Source organism: Nyctereutes procyonoides, unplaced genomic scaffold, assembly GCF_905146905.1.
Source record: "Nyctereutes procyonoides isolate TBG_1078 unplaced genomic scaffold, NYPRO_anot_genome, whole genome shotgun sequence".
Taxonomy (NCBI): domain Eukaryota; kingdom Metazoa; phylum Chordata; class Mammalia; order Carnivora; family Canidae; genus Nyctereutes; species Nyctereutes procyonoides.
In genome coordinates this window covers 30690486-30711884 of record NW_026575046.1, presented here as the reverse complement: position 1 = coordinate 30711884, position 21399 = coordinate 30690486, and the positions used below count along the sequence as shown (strand labels likewise).

The 21399-nt window shown below is 43.3% G+C and overlaps 1 protein-coding gene across 2 annotated transcripts in view; it reads left to right on the top strand.

The window, feature by feature from the left end:
- The first annotated feature begins 5849 nt into the window (after nt 1–5849).
- The window catches only part of GLRA1 (glycine receptor alpha 1), an 85092-nt gene continuing 69542 nt past the window's right edge, over nt 5850–21399 (top strand). For both annotated transcript variants that reach the window (XM_055325598.1, XM_055325596.1), the window contains exon 1: nt 5850–5905. In XM_055325598.1, the coding sequence (XP_055181573.1) occupies nt 5850–5905 (56 nt within the window). The remainder of the gene's footprint in view (nt 5906–21399) is intronic.

The following is a 21399-nucleotide window of genomic DNA, read 5'->3' as shown; positions in this document are numbered from 1 at the left end:
GTCTCTGGGCAGAAAGCTGGGGGCTGATCAGTCTTGATATGAGGCATTTTTCCTCACTGATCCTACCTCCTCTTCTTTTATTTTAGGTCTGCAAATGAAAGTATTGGGAGCTAGGACTGGAGAGACAGGAGTCCGGGGTTCTAGATTCAGCTTTGTAGGGATACCTTAAGCCAATCATTCAAATTTCCAGGCTTCCTGGTGACTAATCAGAAGAATGGGAGGAAAGGTGTCTCAATATTTTAAGCACCCACTCCTTATGATTAAAAATTCTCCTAGTGCCCCTGAGATGTCCCAAGGAGTTCTGAAGTCCCTCCTTTAAAGCACAGAGGACGGGACACCTGGATGGCTCAGTGGCTGAGCATTTGCCTTTGGCTCAGGGCGTGATCCTGGAGTCCCAGAATCAAGTCCCACATTGGACTTCCCGTGGGGAGCCTGCTTCTCCCTCTGCCTATGTCTCTGCCTTTCTCCGTGTCTCTCATGAATAAATAAATAAAGTCTTTTAAAAAACTAAGCACAATATTTTCTGATGTGTAAAGTGTAAATAACTTCTCCACTCTTGAGTTCTAGTCTTCTTTGTTAAGATTTGATATCCAGGGATGCCTGAGTGGCTCAGTGGCTGAACATCTGCCTTTGGCTCGGGTCGTGATCCCAGGGTCCTGGGATGGAGTCCTGCATTGGGTTCCTCACACAAAAGCCTGCCTCTCCCTCTGCTTATGTCTCTGCCTCGCTCTCTGTGTCTCTCACGAATAAGTAAATAAAATCTTTGGGGGAAAAAAGCTAAGCACAAAGGACATACCATTGCTTTGCAATTAAAAAAAAAGGAGCAAGTTCATTCTCTAAGTTGGGCTGTGTTAAGAAAGGCTGGTAGTAAGCCTCCTGCTCCTTGGACGAAAGGCTCTTCCATAACACCATTTGAAGACCCATATTCATCAAAATACTTCAGCACAATTAGGCAAGCTGCTCAGTTGCTCCAAATATCCATCTCTCTTTACAAAGTATCATTGAAGCCTGTCAAAGCAGTATTGAAACATCCAGGACTCTCCTCTGTGAATGCCATTATGGTCAGAGGCTTGGCATTGCGTTAATTAACATTAGCAGGTTCAGGCCTGCATAATCTCACCTGATTAACACTATTCCTTCCTCTTTCTTCCTTCAGACCCTCTGCCTGAATTTTTTTCTTCTTCCTTCATTTATTCACTCATTCATCCTTGCAAGAAATATTTACTGAGCTCCTCCTATGTGCCGGGCACTGTGCCAGGTGCTAGACATATGTCAGTAACTTCAGCCAGGTGAAGTCCCTTCCTTGGTAGGTTTCCTTTACCTTCTCACTCCATGCCCTTCATTTCAGTTGGAACAAAAAATAGTGGAAAGACCCTCTAGCTATAATTAGGTACCTGTATTCTTGTCCCAACTTTACTACTAGTCTAAAGGGTGAGTCACTTAACCTCTCGGGATATAATTTTCCTTTCCTGTAAATAAAAGTACTGAATGAGAACAGTCTAAGAATTTCTCACATGGACTTTTTTCAGTAGCTTCTAACTAGTCTCCCTGTTTCCATTTTGCCTCTCCCTTCCCTACAAATTTCACTCTAAACACAGTAGCCAGACTAATCTTATTAAAATGTTAAGTCAGATCTTGTTACTCAAAACTCTCCAAAGTGTTTCACTCAAAATAAAACCCAAAGTCCTTACCGTGCCCTGAAGGTAGTATATGCCCTCGCCTCCAAGCACTAGTCTAACCTCCTCTTTCCTCACCCTCTCACCTTCATTCATTCCACCCAGGCATGCTGGCCTCCTGGCTGTTTCTTGCACACTCTAAGCATACTCACCTCTCAAGATCTTTGTATTTGCTTTCCCACTGCCTGGAAAGCTCTCCTTCCCCTCCCCAAGGTCACATGGTTCATTCCTTCACTTTCTTCAGTCATTTGTTCAAATGTTTTCTTTTCAGAAAGCATTCTCTGATCTGACCCTATATTAAGTAGTACCTCTGTATCCCTCTAGGCCCTCAGACTGCTTTCTTCTCTTTAATCCTTAGGATTGCCTAATCCATCATAATTTTTTATCTTCTCTCTCCTTCCACTGGAAGATACACTCCATCAGAATAGAGATCTTTATCTGTCTCGTTCCCTGCTGTAACCCCAGTGCCTAGAATAGTGACTGACACATAGTAAATGCTTAATAAATGAATGAATGAATGAATGAATGAATGAATGAAATGAAAGAATGAATCACCTCTGGGAATAAAATAAGTGTAGGTTAAAATGTATTCATACTTAGAAGAGCTCAAATCTGGCTACCTATAAGGAGCCACTCAAGTATTGGAATTAGGCTATACAAAATACTCACCATTACACAAGGGACCATCTGCTGGAGCCAATCCATTCCATTCCATTGAGATTTCTGTTTCATGGCATGGTAGTCATAATAAGATTAGACCTGAACGCCATTTATTTTATTCAGTTTCTTGTGACAAGAAGAATAGATGCTACCCTCCCTGTATGACTTAGGCCCAAAGAGATTTGGTCATTTACCAAACATTATCCAGCCTTTTTTTAAGATTTTGTTTATTTATTTATTTGACACAGAGAGAGAGCACAAGCAGGGGGAGCAGCAGAGGGAGAGGGAGAAGCAGGCTGCCCCACTGAGCAGGGATCCCAATGTGGGGCTTGATCTCAGAACCCCAGGATCATGACCTGAGCCAAAGTCAGGTGCTTAACCCACTGAGCCACCCAGGTGCCCCTCATCCAGCCTTTTTAAGGCAGAGATAAAATAAGAACATAAATCTCTGACCTCCAAGCCTGCAGATATTTTCAATAGTGACTTACAGAAGACAGAAAGATCCAAGTATAATGCTTAGAGGCATAAGAAATATATGAAACGTGGGGTAAAAAAGTGTAGATTCACAGCAATAAGGAACTTTTCCCACTGAACCTCTGAAGTGATTTCATGTCCAGAAGTTCAAAGTATTGTTCATCTTACATATTGTTGGATCCCCAATGCTTGGCATACTCAAGTACGATGACTAAAAGTAACAGCCTCAGAGTAAAGAGAAGCCTACTAGAAAACAGGGGCCCCAAGGTAATAAGTATTCTCATCTCCTGCACAGCCCAAAGCCTTGAAGCCAGTCACACCGGCAGCAATAGCAACAACAACAACAAAACACACACGCACACACACACACACACACACACACACACACACAGTATCCTTTGAAGGAAAAGAAAAAGTAATTTGTACTCACTGAATCCAGTTGCTTCCTAGCCAGGTAAGGAACAAGGACAAAGTTGTGACATCACAGTTTGTTTTAGTACCGTCAGGGGTACAACAATGACACAAATAGATGCATACATATATGCCCATGTGGACAGAGACCCATTTACAAACACAAATGTACAAATACACATATGCACTGCCCATTCGCTTCAGAATTAGGGCAGATACCAAATCACAAATCAATTTATATATATAGAAATAAACATGTTTGTCTTGCCCAAGCTACTCACAAATAGCACATTCACAAAGATAATATTTACCTCAAGGTATTACCATGAGAAGTAAGTGAGATTATGTGAACTGCACACTAGTACCTGATACATAAAAGGCAAGTAATAAAGGCTAGCAATAGATGTATATGGATAGATAATACAAATGTGTATCAGATTCATATGAATAACTACCTTCAAAGCAAAATTTCCTTTTCAGTCACTACTCTGAATCTCATGGAAATTCTAAGCAGCCCTTCACTGTTCCAGTGTGTAGACGCCACAGAGTAAGAGAGTAATGTGGGGTGTGTCATAACAGTGGCATGGAGGTTGGAGGTGAAGGATCCCTGCTGGTAGGAGGCTGGTGAACAAAGCTTTCCAGACTTCTCTGGAGAGAAGGCCTAGGCCTGGAGACAGCTAAGCTGTTAAGAACTATACTAGGGAGAACCAACCTCCAAAATCTCAAAAGAAGGAGTTCCTAACACTGCTGAGAAAAAGGGAAGGGTGGTCTGGCTCAGTAGGCTGGGAGGGAGAGACCTGAGAGTTCCAGCCAGTTCAAATCAGTCAGAAAATCCTGCAGAGGCTATTAATCCACTAAAGTCTGGTAGCTTGGAGAAAATCTGATTAACTCCACCTCCCCAGCTGGGCTCTAGAGTGAAATGTATAGCTGGTTTCTGAGACTCAAATAAGGGGGGAAACAGAGAAGCAGGATGCTGGGGAGAGTAGGAATGGTTAAGTACTGGATACCTGTGTGTACAGCTTGGCTCAATCATTATTAGGGATCAGGACACAGCTCTCTTAGGCTCTGTTGCCCCAGCTTGTGACATGTAAGTAAAACTGTCTCCTGTCCAGTCGGAAGAGGGCATATCTTCCTTATCTCCCCAAAGGGTGCCAGCAGTGAGGCCAGGACTGCTCCCTCTTGACCCTGGACAATGCTCAAGGAATTTCTCCTGCATTTTCTTGTTGCAGTGGAACAATGCTCCAGGGGAAGAGGAGGAGACTTTTATGGACCAGACTTCTTGAAACCTCTCCTTTACCTCTGTACCAAATATTACAACTTCAGAGCTTTAAAGAAACCCAGGGATCCGGTTCAATTCTTCCCTTTTAAGATGATACACTGAGCCTCGAGGCAGATTTGAACTGCCTGTGGTGGGACCTGTGGTGTTTGTTTTACTTACATACAACTACATAATTTAAATATCGAGGCAATATTTTGAGACCTCAAGAGATTAACTTCATAATCTCACCCACCCCACTGCGCTTGCAAAGGGGAGGAGAGACGCGGATCTCATCCAGCACTTCAAGCGTTAAACTCAACCCAGAGTCTAATACGTGATTTGCCAAACACTGAGAAAAGATCTGGTTTTCGCAGCCGCGGGCCAATGAGCACCTCGAGTGGGAGGGTTTGAAGATACTAAGGAGTTTTTCCCCCCTTTTTTCCCTCTCCACCCCCCTCCCATCGGCCTTCACCCGCCACCCCCCTTCTAACCCCCATGCCGCCAGTTTGTTAAATTAATGCAGTAAGAAAGTCTGAAGATCTGAAGGAGTCCTGGCCAAAGGAAGATGGGCGAGCTCAGAAAATCGAGATGCATCTGAAGCCTTGGGCTCCTGAGCCCCGCGGGGTCGCCATGGACCCCGGCAGCCCCTGAAACTTGCCCTGAGCTCTCTCACGCCTGCAGCCCCGAGCAATGGGACACCTTTCCTGCAGCGATCATAACTTATTCGGCGGGGACCAGAGAACAGGGATCGCAAGACGACAGCAGACCGGCACGCAGGCAGGGGAACGAGATTCCGGGACTCGGTCGCGATGCGCCAGCCTGGCACATTCTCCGGGATTTAACTGAAGGCAGCACCGTCAATCGCTTGCCCTCGCCCCTAACCCCCTCTGGCCAGCCCAGGGGCATAAAGCCCAGCTCTCGCTACCCAAGATGCTCGCCCAACCTAACGGTCTGAGGCCAGCACTCTGATCGCCACAGAAGATTTTTTTTTCTTGCATGGACCTGGCCGTTTAAACAGAAAAACAGGGGTAAAAAAGAAAATATACCCACCCCCAAACGTGCCTCCCCAGCGCCGCAGGGAGCCAACAGACAAGCTGGAGTTTAACAAACAGCAATACTCTTCGCGCTCCTGAAAAGCAGGGCTGGGCGCTCTCCGTGGTGCTGAAACGCTTCGCGGCTGCCTCTGTCCGTGGTACCTACAGCCTCCTCGTTCCAATTTCCCCCGGGGCTCTTCCTCCGCACCCCTGTTCTCCACCTCCCCTTAGCATCTGGATTATTTTTTCAATAGCGCTCGCTGGTTTTGTTAAGTGCCAATCTGAAACATTTTTGCCCCCATAACTCCTGGACTACAAAGCACAAGGACCTGAAAAATGTACAGCTTCAATACTCTCCGACTCTACCTTTGGGAGACCATTGTATTCTTCAGGTATGCAATTTTCTACTGACCACATCGCTGTAATGGAAATGGGGGAAAGGAGCACTGAGGCTGACTCTGTCCGTGATCCCCCCATTTGGGGGGAGGGGGCTGTTGTATACCGCTGCAATCGGGTCCTTCCATTCCCCCGCCCCCCCCACCCCGCCCGCAGGGTGTCTGGCTTGTGCGTGGAGAGGTCTGAGACAGTCTCTGCTCTGGCATCTGTTTGCCTGTTTTTTGTAATTTGTTTGTCCTTCCACCTGCTATACCCCCGCCCCATCCCTGGCCCCCAGCCCCTCTGCATATTGGCTCTCACTGGGCTGAGGACTTTAAGGGGAAGCTTTAGGAGTTACTCAGTTTAATTAGGACTGCATTCTCTCTAACCGCAGTGCCGAAAACCTCAGCTCTCCCGTCTGGGAGCCAAGTGACAACTAGCGGTGACGGGGAAGGTTGCACTAGAACTCGCTGGACACAGAACATTTTATTTTCTCTCCTTTTTTGTTGTTGTTTTCTTTTTCTGCTGTGGGGATGGGGCGGGGGGGGAGAGTTGCTGAGGTTTACTGCTTGGAAACAATAGTGTTAGGACCTTAGGTTGTAAAGCCCTGAACTTGGGTGCATCTACTTAGGAACAGATCCTGGGAAACATTTCCCTTTTGAAACTTTGACTCCCTCCTCTCACCCACTCACCTTTCCAAACTCTACTTTGTTAGCTGAAGATCCTGAACTGATGGACGATTCTTGCTTGTTTTGTTTAATTTATATCTGTTCCTTAGTCTGCAGCTGAGTTCCCTCACCCATTATCTCCCAGGTTAAAATTTTCTACCCACAGACTTAGCATTCTATGTTAGTACAAGTGAAAAGTGAAAAATCACCTTTTCGGGAAGCATTGAAATAGATAGTCCTTTTGTAAGTGGGTGAATCAGCCATCATCAGAGATGGTTATGATAAATTCCATTTATATGAATTGAAAAAAAAATGTTTCTTCTTCCATGACCCGCAGGGATCATTAATCTTTCTCATTTTAGATACCTGACTCTCATGTTTTACCATGGCATTGTATTAACAGCCATTTGAAAAAAAAATACTCTAGGTTATTTTTAAAAATAAGTAACCATCAAATATTATTCTCTCCCATCATAAACCAGCAACTAATTCTTGGTTTTCCTTTTAACATTATAGAGAATTCTGCATATGAATTGTTGATTTGATTAACCTGTCGGCTGCTTTATTAAATGAATGACACCTCTCTCAGACCCCAGGTTGTAAGGGTCTATATATGAATCACTCTTCATGTCTTTCTCTTGAGATGAAGAAAAGACCCCCCTCCTTCCCTGAGATACCCAGCGCTAAAGCTTCTAATCTCCAGTTCAAATAATTCTTTGATAGGCCATAGTCCTCCCACAGCTCAGAATGCAAATAGTCAGGGACTAAGATAAAATGAAAAAAGTGCAACAACCCAGGGCCCTGTGAATTGGAGTGAAATGTAGCTACTTTATGGGGGAAAGGGCAAGAAGTATCCTCTCAACAATATCAAATCCTTTCTCCCTTCCATACATATAGCACTGTAAAATGATGTGGATGTGGGGTACTTGGTAACATTTGTATGCAAATTGATTCTCTGTTTGGCTTACCGAGACAGAACTGAACCAGAAAGATTAAAGAGCAAATTAATAGGACCAAGCACATCACCCATCCCATGCACACATCGGATTCCTTTTTTCTTGATGAACAACAGTATGCTTGATTTTCTTCTCTCCGACATTGTCTTTCACAAAAGAGAGACACTGTCTAAAAGGTTTGCATTGTAATCATTTTCATAATGTGATGAATCCACTGTGTTAATTCTTTAAGTAAACTGGTGGTGGCCCGTCAAGAAGCCTCACTCTACATCTCCTTCCTCTACGTGTGTCAAGGCATATCTAAGCCACAATGTGTATGGGATTCTGTGTTTATAAGGAAAGAAGAGTCATGACTCTGGAGAGCTGGGAAGGGGTTGGCACTACTGCACTTTCAAAATATAGGAATGGCTACATCATCTGAGGAGTAAATGTTGTTTCAGAAATGTTCTGAAACATAAAATAATAAAACTAGCAATTGAACTAGAGAAATACCATTAGCAATTTTTCAGAGAGATGGGGAAAAAAAGGTTAAAAGGAGGAAAAGTATTGTCTTTGTGTAATTGGTACTTTCATTTATAACTCTCTCATTTTTTTAAATTTTAGGTGAAAATACAGAAGCACTAAAATCTGGGGACTCAATAGAATTGTATGTGGGGGTAAATAGAGATAGGCAGCTCCCTAGCAGGTTCCATGTGAATAACTCTTTCACCCCAGGGGACAGGTACCTGTGTTGGAATGAGCCAGTCCAAGCATCTTAGGCACCCAGGTACTCCTCAGATTAAATGATGCCAGCTGCTCACCTTGTTGGGGAAGTCTAGGGGCTAGAAAAGGAAAGGCCATCAATAACAGAAGTACCGCTGGCTCAGTACATAAGCAGCAAAATGGCAATAATGATGGTAAAACAAAATAACAATCAAAGTGAGCCAGAAATATCAGATGGTGCCAACACAGAACAAATTGAGGCCTTAGACAGAGCTTGGGGGAGAGAGATATAGGGTACTGGGAGGCACACAGCATTGCAGTGCTCATCAACTATGACCCCATAAGTAAAATGAGGTGATTTGGCTGAGGTTCCTGCTCTGGTATTTTAAAAGCCTATGGTTCTAAAATTCCATGAGTGACATTCTAGGATTCAATAACCTAAATTTTGGCTTTTTATTTTCAGTTGGAGATGAGGCTTTATATCCAGACTAGTCAAAAATAATAGGCAAAGATATGTTGTTGTTGTTGTTTTTATGGTAGAAGCACATTCCTTTCAAACCTCCTTTCAAGCCAAAGGGAACTTGCTTTGATTCCCAGAGCCCTTCCAGTGGCTTATGGCTGGAGGGGACCAGGAAGACCCCAACATTTTTTATCTTCTATTCAAATAGACTCATAGCATATAACATGTTTCTCAGTCTCAGCACTATCGACATTTTGAACTGGATAATCTTTATTAGGAGAGCTGTCCTGCACAGTGTAAGATGTTTAGTAGTACCATGGCCCCAGTGGCACTCCTGCCCCCGCATCATGACAATCAAAAATGTCTACGGACATTGCCAAAAATCCTGCGGTGAGGGTTGGGGTGCAAAAATTATCTGCAGTTGAGAACCACTGGTATAGAATGACCAAATATTTAATCTGCTGTTCTGATATACTAATTATAATGAGGAGAAAGGTCTAGTTTCCTTGAGAAAATGCCCCTTATGAACCACACAAAGCGCCCCAATGAAGCAAAAAAAGGACCTAGTTTATGCTTGCAACGGGAATAAAGGTATAGGAGATGAACTAAGTCTAATAGATGGGTGGTTTTCCCAAAAGATGATCAGCTTTTCTTTATGTGCCACTTCCATCTGCCACCCCAGTAGATGCTTCTTTGCACAGGGTTTTGTGCTGAATATGGCACTCATTTACTAAGAAAGGTCACCAAAACCTTGAAGGAAAGATGTCTCTATTCACACTAGGGCCAAAAGGAACATGGAAAAAATATTGTTTCATATCTTGGTCCTGGAAAACCACCAAGTTGAAGGGTGAATGAGTCTTCCTTTGAGGTGGCCTGTCCGGTTTCTCAGTCTCCACACTGGCCAAGAGGGGCAGATAACCATCTCGATCTTTCCTCCTGGTAGCATAACTGTATTTTCCCTCAAATCTTACCCACTGTATTGTGGGCACTGCAAAAAGTATCTAAGAGCTTCTGAAATGGGCCAAGGATTTTCTCCTAAGGAAAGAAGTTTCTTGGGCAAGTTTGCACCAGGGCCAATCAAAATGTCAGTCTACCCTCTTCTGGGAGCTTAGGAATGTTGAGTAAGAGAAAAGAAAACATCAAGTCTTTTATTCCCAAAGAACAGTTTAGACAAGGACCCTAGGCTGGTAAATAGAATTATGAATTGACACATAGCTTCTGCATATTTGCAAAACTGGTAATGACCTATTGGGGATATTTAGGAAATTTATTCTTGAGACCAACTTGTTATGAAAGAGGTTGCAAACATGTGGTGCAGTGGAGAGAGCAGTTAGGCTATGATTTGAAAACCACCTCTCCCCTTCTAAAGTCAGCTCTGCTCCTATCCTGCAGCATGGCTTTGACAAGTCTCTTTGCATCATTGGGAACTCAATTTGCTCACCAATCAACTCAAATGACTGATACCAGCACCTTTAAGTGCCCTCCAATCTGGGGTAAGGTCTTTATAAAAGACAGAGGCCCGTACCCACAAAGGCTCAAACTGAATTTGCCTCAGTGCCGACACTGACTTCTTTTCTTCACCAGGCATTTATTTATCATGTATGTATGCACCTGGTCCAAAGCTAGGCACTCTGCAGAGGGGACAAAGGTAACAGATGCCACAGTCCTTGTCCTTGCAGAGAGGAGAGACACTGCTCCCTTTAAAGCTACATTAAAAGCCTTTTTCTTCCTTCAGAAGGCCCGTAGAGCTCCTCTCTAGACAGCCTGTGTACGCGTCCTGCGACAGCATCACATTTATGTGGGCGTCATTAAGTTTATTTCCTTCATCAGCTGGCAGAAGCCAGAATGATTTTTAAGATGGATGGCACTGTCTCCCGCCTGGCCATCTTGATGCTATTCTGCAGGTTTTCTGCTGCTTTAGGAAAAGTGGCGTTGGCCCAAAGGGCATGAGACCTGGGATCCAGAATTTAGCCAGTGGCATGACCTTGAGAGGGTTCCATGACCTTTCTGGCCCTCAGTTTCCCCAGCTGTAAAATGAAAGGAATCAACAAATCGCTCTCCAAAATCATTTTTAACTGTGCCAGTTAAGGATTATCTTCTTCCAATATCCTCCATGAAAGAAGTTTTGCTTACAAATATTGTGGCATATTTCAACAGTTATAAGAAATAGCAATGTTGCATCATATTCAGGCTCAAAAGTCTGAAAGAATTGAGGACCTTATTAAGCAACTTCACTCTGGAGGGTTATCCCACTCTAGATACAATTATTGAAAAATCGCATAAATATGTCCATTTCCCCAGGAAGTGCTTTGGATGATGAAAAAACCGGGTGCTTGATTTAGTATCCCCATAGATCCGAAGAGTGGCATAAGAAAAAGACCAAAAACTTCTCTACTTTCACCAGGGATTTTGTTTGGGTTTCTTCCTCCCCCATAAAATCTGTTTCTAAAATTTTGTTTGCCAAAGCCTATTCGTCATTAACTTATTTTCCTCATCTTTATTAATCAAAGGCATACATAACTGTCAGGAACTCTGAACATTATGGGATAAGCGACGTCACCACCCTGAGTTGACCTAAGAGAAAACAAAAGTAGAGACATGTGATGCTTTTTAGTGACTCCATAGAGCTTTGTCAGAAGTAAATATGCAATTTGTTAGAGTCTCTGAAATGTTTAAAATGAATTCTGAATCCTCATTACTATTTCATGAACCCCCTAGGTATCCAGGGACCCCATTTGGGAAACATTAAATTCGATTTATTCTATATAGCTCCAAGAGAAGAAATGGAGCAAATTGATGGATAATTATTTTAATGTACACACTCACATTCTAGTTCAATGTAATTTGGAAATTAATGACGGATCTGTCAAATGGTGCAATGGGCTACCTCGGTGGTAGTAAGGGTCCCTGTCACTGGAGGTATGAAAGCAGAGAAATCCACCTCCCAGGAAGGGTGTTGAAGAAATTCAAGCTGCTTTTGTAGATTGAGATTTATAATTTTCTGCATTAAAGTCAATGAATGCAGGTCAGAGACAAATCTTCACAATACTTCTATTCCCTCCTTTCCTGACCCCCAAATTACGATACGATCTTTGTAAGCTCTCTGGCTGTGCCACAAACACGCATTCACTCAAATCATTTCCTTCTTCAAAATGGATTGGTGATGAATAAATTGGGAAATGATCGCGCACATGCGTGTGCACGCACACACACGATGCAACAAAGGATTATTAAAAGGAAATCACCTGGTTATGTAAGAGGCGGGTTTTAAGAAATGAGAAGGACCTCAGAATAAGAACATATCAGAGCCAGAAAGACCACTAGGTAGTGCACCGGTATGCAGACAAGTCCATGGGCACGGTGGCCTGTATGGCTGAAGGTCTTTCAACCCTGAACTCCAGCCGTCCCTCCTGAACCAAGCCTCTGTTAAGCCTAACACACAACTGAAAACACCATAGGGCCAGCCAGCAAATTCATTCAGAAAGCACATTGGAAGGGAACAATACCCTGGGATGCTGAGGAGAGGGGCTTATCCGCACAGTGCCTCTGCTTTGTAATGTAAGCCCTGATGAGGGGTGCTGAGGCCCCAAAGCTTTTGAAACTCCTTATAAAAGATCCCTTTGTGGTTTTCTGAAGTTGATATTGTCCGAGTCTCCCGAGGCTAATTCAGTGCAATTAGATTACCACTCTCTGCCTTTGGATTCGGCTGTTTTTCAGTGTCCGTTGCTAAATGAGTTTACCGTCTTAACAGGGAGCTGCTGACAGTCATTAATCCCAGCCGTGAAATGGGCAGCATTCTCTCTTGCCTCGCATACTGGAGAACCCACAGGCACCTAGGCTATAAGCCTTTGCTCCCTTCATGGCAAAGTCCTCAATTTCCCACCCGTTCACCCTGAGAGAATCACACGTTCCTTCTGAGCATTTTAAGTACCAACAGAATCAGGGAGACTTAAGGCAGTTCTATAATTCAATAGCTCTCAAATCTAGCTGTGAGGGGCTTGTCAAACATCTAGTTTCCTGCCACCATACTAGACTACTGAATCAGAATCTCTCAGGAGGGGGACCCAGAAACTCATAATGTTAGCAAGAGTCTCTAAATCAGTGCTTTTTTAAACTTCAGTATGAACCCCTTGAGAACCTCATTTAGCTGCTGATTCGTCTCGGGTAGGACCTGAGAGTCTGCTTTTCTAACAGCTCCCAGGTGATGCTGATGCTTCCATGGACCAAAGGTTTCAATAGTAGGGCTCTAAATGATTCTGACTGGGGACCCCTGACATAGATCAACCCTTCTATTTTGCAGATGAGGAGAGAACAAATGACTTCCTTAAGGTTATAGAGTGAAATAGTGGAGCTCCCCCAAGTCCTACATAATTATATTCATCCCCAAACTTATCACCCTGCGTGTCATCTCTCAGGGCTGTGTGCCCTCAACTCTGCCACTGCACTTTCTTCGTTTGGCACTCTCACACACTGTCCTCCCTCATGAACACAGACACACACCACAAGAAGGGTTCCTCAGAGAGCTATCCCCATTCTCAAACTGGGGGCCTGGGCCGTAAGGTCCTAGTACAAGAGGTCTCATTTACACAGCTGGGAATTCCTGTCATGATGTTGGGTAAAGAGAAGGGGCACCTGAGGACCAGGCTTTGAATCCCAGCCGCAGGGGGCCCTAGGACACAGAAGTGAGAATCTATCGGTATTGATGGAGGAGGTAGACCAAGGTGATCAGAAGGAGATCTGTGGTTTCTCGCTCCAAGGGTAACCTCACTGACCAGCACCCCTGCACACATTGCACTGTCAACCCAACATAACTAGAGTATTGTTTAGGACTCCCAGATGTTCAGAGGCTGTTGCCCCATGCTACTACCTGTCTAACCTCAGGACCACGTCCTTCCTTCTTCTCTGCCTTCTTAGACTTTTTATCCTTTCCACAAAGCACATTATTATCTTATTCATCAAAAAAAAGTAACTGCTATGATCTTCGGCCTTTGAGAGCTGCGTGTTTATTGCTATGTGCTCAGTTCTGCAACACTGCCCAGCTCCAGAGAAAGGCGGCACAGCCGCAGCGACCCTAGCTGCCAGGCAGACTTGCAGCACTCTCTTACAAGAGAGTCACTTGACAGTTTGCTGAGTGTTTCGCACTCACAATCCCATGGTAGCATCCCAGTCACCTTAAAAAATAAATACAAGACAGTGGTTACTATCCCCATTTAGAGTTGAGAAAACTGAGATTTGGAAAAGTGACTTGCCTAAGAATACACACACACACACACATATAAAATTCCTAAAGCTGCAGACCAATGAGCTGGTACAGTTCTAAGGCTAATAGCCCCACCTTCTGCCAGTGGGCCACAGTGGGAGGATGGAAAGAAGCCTACAAGAGAAGAGCTGGGAATTTCCATCAGGCCTTTAGTTTGACAGCCATATTCCTCTGATTCTTAGCCAGATAGGTATTTCTTTCTCTGTTCTTAGTCATTTTTAATGATACAATATATGAATACATTCCTTTTTAAAAATCTAATACTAGACTTCAACCTAAGAATCCCTTTTGATAGGCTCTCCAGGTCTGTCCCAGCTTTTGTTTCTTTAAGGGGTGTTGTACTTGATAATTTTTATTCATATATCTATGTGTATATGGATACATACATACATGTGTACAACTATTGAAATATATATCTTATTATTTTGAGGAATCATATTGCCTATATAATTCTGCAATTTGTTTTGTTCACATATCACCATGTCTTGGGAAGCTTTACCTGTTGAGGCATACAGCTCCACCTCATTCTTTTAACTATTGCAGAGCATTTAATGTTATGTATATCCCATTGTTTTCCAGCCATCCCCCTACTGATGGGTATTTATACTTTCTTCTAAATTTTCCACTGCCATCAGTGCTGCAATAATCTCAGTGTACCAACATCTTTGTGAACACATGTGATGTTTTTCCAGGCAGATAACAAGAACAAGAAATGAAATTGCTAGGGCACAGAGTATGTGCATCTTTTATGTGAATAGATACTGCAGGCTAATGTTCCTTTCTTCCCAAATCTTCCCTTCTTCCTTCCTCATCATGCTCCCTCTCAAGCTGGGCTGCAACAAAGCACTGATAATAGTTGTTACTATTTATTGAGCATTTATTGAAAGCCAGGTCCTGTGCTCACAACATCATGTGCCTCTTCTCATAACCCTACAAAAATCCTCAGACATAAGTGCTATTATATTCCCGTTTACAGTTGATAAAACTGAAGCATAAAGAGGTTACGTAATTTGCCCAAGGTAAGACAACCAGTAAGAGGCAAAGTCGGGATTCAAAACTAGGCTAACTCCAGAAAACATTCTCTTAGTCATTGCACTGATATTACTCCAAGAATGAACTAAGGAGGAGGAAAGAGAGGACCGAACCGGATGAAGACAAAGGTAGCAAAGACATTAATTTCCCTCTCTAGATAACCGAGGGCTCATCTCTTTCAGATGGTTCCAGATAATCATAAAGTTAATGTACATCTATAATCAAATGTGAGTTTTCAATCTCCACCCTTCTCATAAGAGGGGAATGGCACTAACTCCCACCACCATCACAGAGAGTCGTGGCGAGGGCTCTAAGGGCACACAGGTCACTACAATACCTTTCTTCTTCATCTGCCTTGCCTTATGAAGAAAAGAGCCTAATTGAAAGAGCTGTTGAGGGTTCTGTAAGACAATTTCTGCCTGGGCTGGGAGGCTGAGAAGAAAGGCAGCATAATCTGTGGCCCACGTTTTTTTTTTTTCAAATTTTTTTAGAGAGAGAGTGTGTGTGTATGTGAGCAGGGGCAGGGAGGGGCAGAGGGAGAGAGAGAGTCATAAGCAGGCTCCACACTCAGCATAGAGCCTGGCTTGGGGCTCAGTCTTACGACCCTGAGATCATGACCTGAACCAAAATCAAAAGTCGGATGCTTAATCAACTGAGACACGAAGGGGCCCCTAAAAATCTTTTTAATTGTCAGTCCTTAGTCCTCAGACCAAAGCCTTGCTTCCTAATCCACAAACACACAAGACTGAGAATACTCAGTTTCCCTTTATCTCCAATCTCCAGGGAAGGAGGTTGGAGAGGCAGCCCAACCTCTAGCATTGGAAGTCTCACCATAGGCTCCAGATTTGCCATTCCCAAAGCATGGTCAAGGGCTTCTCAGAACATCTCTAGTCTGGGAAACCACACCTGGGCCAGATAAGGATGGCAGGAGCAGAATGGGGACAGGAAGCAAGGACTAGGCCAGCTCTCCTTGTAATCATGAGCGGCACTCCAGGCCTGGTTTGTGGGAAGCTCGAACATTGCTCTCTCACACATGCATTTTCAAGAGCTCTCTGAGTGACACCAGAGACTTCTCCAAGTGTATCCATAGCAGGTCTGCTGCTAATAGAAGAAAAAATACAATAAAAACAAAGTCTCCTATTATCGACTCTTGAAAAAAACTTGCTGGTTTGTTTACATAATAAGCATTACAGGTTTGTTATAAAATATTTAAACCACATAGGGAAATATGATTAAAACTAAAATCCACAGAAGTCTTACCCCCTGGGGTAAATCACTTAACAGTTTGATATTCAGCATTCAAGATGATTTTAATAACATAATGACAAAAACATGAGTGCTTACTATGTGCCTGACATCTTTCTAAAAGCTGAATTGGTATTAAGCCACGTAGGCTTCAGAGCACTCCTATAAAGCATTGTTCATTCATTGTATAAATGAGGTTACAGACAAGGAAACAGAGAGGTTAAATAATTTTCCTAGGGTTACCCACCATGGAAATGGCAATGCTGGATTGAAATCCAAGCAGTCTGGCTTCAGATGGACTTTAACTGCCATGTTACTCTAGTGAGCCATTTCTATTTTACAAAAATGAAATTATACTAAACACCATGTTCTGCAACTTCCTTTTTTCATTCACTAATACGTTGCCAGTGTGCATACAGATTTATCTCATTCCTTTCTGCATTTGTGCTGCCCTTTGCTGAGCCTGCCAAGTTTTAGCAGGACACAACTTTGCCTTTCACCGTATAGCTTCCACCTCCATGTCCAGCTCTTTTCCTTCACACAAACCAAATTCCAGCCCAAACTGAGCTTCTCATTGGTCTCTGCAGTATGCCTGTTATTCCCATCCCTATACTGTCCTCATACTGTTCCCTATCCCTCCGTAGATCTAGGGAAAAAAAAAACTCTCCCTCATTTTTGCCCTGAAAGCCATACCAACCAGCTCTGAATTCTAGTTAATTTGACTTTGAATCCTGCCTCTGTCACTTCCTTGCTGTATGATCTTGGCAGTGCTCTCAACCTTTCTGAAGCTTCCAGTTTCTCATCTTAAAAACTAAAGATAAGAACTTCACCAATAGATCAATGAAGTTATCTTTCATGCACTTTTTCCACACTGCACATAAGCCCTTAACGAATGGCAATTCCTTCTCCACATCTCTGAGATCCCATCCATGCCTCAAGGTCCAGCTCTAGCCTCACTTCCTCTGTGAGGCAACCCCTGGACCACCATCACCCAACTGGCCATAGACTCTCTTTCCTAAGTCCCCTTGGAGATGTAGGCATGACCCTTAGCACTCGGGTTACTCACAGTGGCCTTCTGTGCATTTGAGTGCCCTTCTAACTTCCCTATTGGACTGTAAGCCCTTAAAAGTATAGAAACTTAATGAATTTTGTGGGACATGTGGAAGGACAACAAGAAGATAAAAACACACCCCCTGGTGCTTCCCAGAGTTTTCAACTTGTTCTATTCCTTCCTCATACATAGCATTGTCCCTGTGGTTCATGTATATCAGGTTTCAGTGCTTGGTGAATTGAATTGCTTGGTCCCCACATGCCTGCTCCCAGAATCTTCTTTTTGGCTCTGCAGAAGCCCAAGACCAGAAGGCTTCCAACCAGCGAACCCCAAAGCACTCCTGTGTCTCACTGTGACCCCTTTTTGCTCCAAGGCATGAGTCACGGTGACAGTGAGCAGGACATGGCAGCTCAGCCCAGGCTCAGTAGCCATTGCAGTGAGTTGCTCAGCTTTATCCTTGCCATCTAGATGAGCGTGTTCAAACCCTAGGCCTTTCAAAACATCTGAGCCAATACAGATCAAGCTGCTTCCCACCATGACCCAGGTCTGCAGAAAGGCCCCTTCCATAGGGATAAGACAAACTTCCTAAAATGGTTTTCAATTATGCAGAAAGCATGAACTTCATCACAGATAGTTTACTTGGTGTGACCTAAAACATTTAGAAGAAAAACTCTTGACAGGAGCCGAGAAAAGACTGCATCACATCTAGAGAGAAGGGGCTTGGAGGATTCCGTTGAATAGGCCTTGGAACATAAAAAGCTAGGCTTCCCGGAACCCTGGGTGGTGCAGCGGTTTAGCGCCTGCCTTTGGCCCAGGGCGTGATCCTGGAGACCCAGGATCGAATCCCACCTCGGGCTCTTGGTGCATGGAGCCTGCTTCTCCCTCTGCCTATGTCTCTGCCTCTCTCTGTGTGTGACTATCATAAATAAATAAAAATTTAAAAATTAAAAAAAGCTAGGCTTCCTGGAAAAGAGGGTGACAAGATTCAATAAAAGGTGTAACCCCCATGTTGCCTCAAAATCAAACATCCTGGAGATGAGAACAAGATTTTCCTTCCCCTGCAATTCCTGCTCTAAGTTTGTAGCTGAGTCTCAGTTTTTCCATCCCTATAATAAGACTGGACTGTGTAAAGACTATGGGTCTTTCCATCTGTCATTGCATAATTCTTAAATTAAGTTGTCTCAGAGAAGACCCAGCAGTTAAAAACTCTTATGAATCAGTCAGACATATTCTGGAATCCTGGTTATACCACTTGATACCTGTATGTCCTGGACAGAGATTATTTTTAAGATTCCTAAGCCTCAGTTTCCCTCATCTGTAAAATGGCAATGATTAGTATCCACTCCCCCACACCTAAAAAAAATCATCCTAAGGATTAAATGGGAGATGGTATATAGGGTGTTAGCCATACATGTGGCACACAGAGACCACGCAAAGCAGGAAAGCCATGATGACTATTATTACTGAAAGGGAATAGGTGCAGAGCATTGTGAGAACATAAAGAGGAGTCTGATTAACTCTACCTAGAGGTGGGGAGACAGCACAAAGTTGAAGGAGTTGGGACACTTAAACTGGGCCACAAAGAATGACTAATTCACCAGGTGGCAGCAAGTGCCAAGAGAGAATATTGCAGGCAGAGGGAGAAGGCTTGCAGAACAGACAAGCAGGAGGATGGGGAGCTCAAGGACACTGCGAGGGCCAGCCATCTACAGTCACCAGGCTCAGCCCAGTCCTGCTCCGTCCTGTTCCCTCCCAAGGGGCCTTTTATCAACTGGAATCCCAGCTGAGAGTGGGCAATTTGCTCATGATCCCAAAAATATTTCTTGAAGTCCTACTATAAGCCAGAATTGTTCTAAGTTCTGGGGACAGATACAGTGATGAACAGAACAGATGTAGTCTCTGCTCTCATGCAGCTTAACTTCCAGAAGGGTCTACAAACAAACAACTTGAGAAACTATAGATTTTCAGGTCATGAGCACAACTACAACCTGAGTAAATCAGATGATGGGACAGAGAATAGTCTACTGGAATCCACCCCAGGCTGCCTATACTTGCACATGCAAACACCAACTCCCTTAGACTTATATCATGCAGGGAACACCTGAGTGGCTCAGTCCACTAAGCATGCAACTCTTTATTTTGGCTCTGATCATGATCTCAGGGTCACGAGATGGAGCCCTGTGTCAGGCTCCATGCTCAGTGCTCAGTAGGGAATCTTGAGATTCTCTCCCTCCCTCTCCCTCTGTCCCTCACCCTACTGTGTTCTCTTTCTCTCTCTAAAATAAATAAAATCTTTAAAAAGAAAGACATATCATAGGGATATGGGCAGGTGAGGAAAGCCCTTTTCTTTTTACTGATGAGGAAACTGAAACTCTGAGAGGAGCAATGATTCATCCAAAATCTCAAGGCCAATAAGTTCCACAGGCAGGTGACCTCATTCCATGCAGAAAAGTCAAAAATATCCAGGACAAAAGATTAAAATTGAGGGGGAGCGTGGAGAGCAAGTAGCAAAACAGTATGTACAGTAAGATCCCATTTTTATTTTTTTAATGTTTTATTGTTCTCGTATAGGGAAAAAGAAGTCTAGAGAAATGGACCCAAAACTGTTTATAGTTGTTATTATCTCTTGAGAATGAGACTATGGGGGAATTTTATTTCCTACATTAAATATTTTGGTAATGCTTGAATGTTTTACAATATATATTACTTTTGAAAGCTGAAAAATAGATTTGTCAAAAGAGGTTGTCAGAGAGCATGGGAACACAATCAAACTTGGAGCCCACCTAAATAAGAGACACATGTACCAGGTAGGGGAAAAAAGACATTTGGAGTGGTCTGAACCAGTGCCCAGTTGATTGGTTTCTCCAAATGAAAATGAGCCTAGAGGCAAAGACTGTTTGGTGTGTTTGGAGGAATTTTCTGAGCAAATGGAAGTTTCTTCGCCCCCCCCCCCCCCCGCCGGTATCACTGTGCTAGAAGTAAGATGTCATTGGAAAATGAGAGGCCAGAGTTATGTTATAGACTTGAGCTTCAGAACAAGTGATGGATGCAACATATTTTCATCAGGATACTGAAGCCCTACCCAATTCTTTTTGTAATTTCATAAAATCCTCCTGGTCATTTAAAAAAAAAAAAACTTAGAGATGGAAAGAATTAACTGACCCAATCCTTTCAATTCCCAGGGAGGAACAGAAGCCAGAGGGAAAGAGATTTGTCTAAAGTCCACTGTGAATTAATGCCCAGCCCAGACAAGGACTGAGGACTCTATGTCTCTTCTCACTAAGACATTTTCCCCTTAAACCTAAAGATTGTTCCACTGATAGTGTGCAAGACAAATTTCAATGGTACAGGATAATTTTCTTTAATTTTACTTATCATGAATTTTCTTTTACTAGGTACTAGAATTTAGCAATTTCATTGTAATGCTAGTAGTTTTTGTTAAGCTAAGAAATAAAATTAAGGGTAAATATCAGTGAGGGTGACAGAACATGAGAGACTCCTAACTCTGGGAAATGAACAAGGGGTAGTGGAAAGGGAGGTGGGCAGGGAGAAGGGGTGACTAGGTGACGGGCACTGAGGGGGGCACTTGACGGGATGAGCACTGGGTGTTAGACTATATGTTGGCAAATCAAACTCCAATAAAAAATGTACAAAAAATAAAATTTAAAAAAACATTATGAATTGGGCAAAACTTGTCATACAATACGTGGGCAATTTGAGTTTAAAGTATGCTGGACTCTACCATTTCATCTTTGACACTGCCATTGGGGTAGATGGAAAACATCAGAAAGAGTGAAACTCAGTGCTGAGCAATGCCTAACTATATCATTAAATCTCAAACAGCTTCTCAGTGTGGGTCATGGACATGGGCTGCTAAATGAATTCAAATAGCTGGAGGAAAGAAGGCATGTTTGGGTAAAAAGTGGTGCATTCAGCAGACAGAGCACCGTGGGGACAAGGTTACCAGCAGTATCTATTGAAACTGTATTCATAGTTTTCTGTTCCCTTCTCATGTTCTAACATCTATGACTCCCAATCCTTTGTCTTATGAACAGAAATTCCTCTAAATGATGTTTGCGGTTTTTTTTTAAGATTTTATTTACTTATTCATGAGAGACAGAGAGAGAGAGAGAGAGA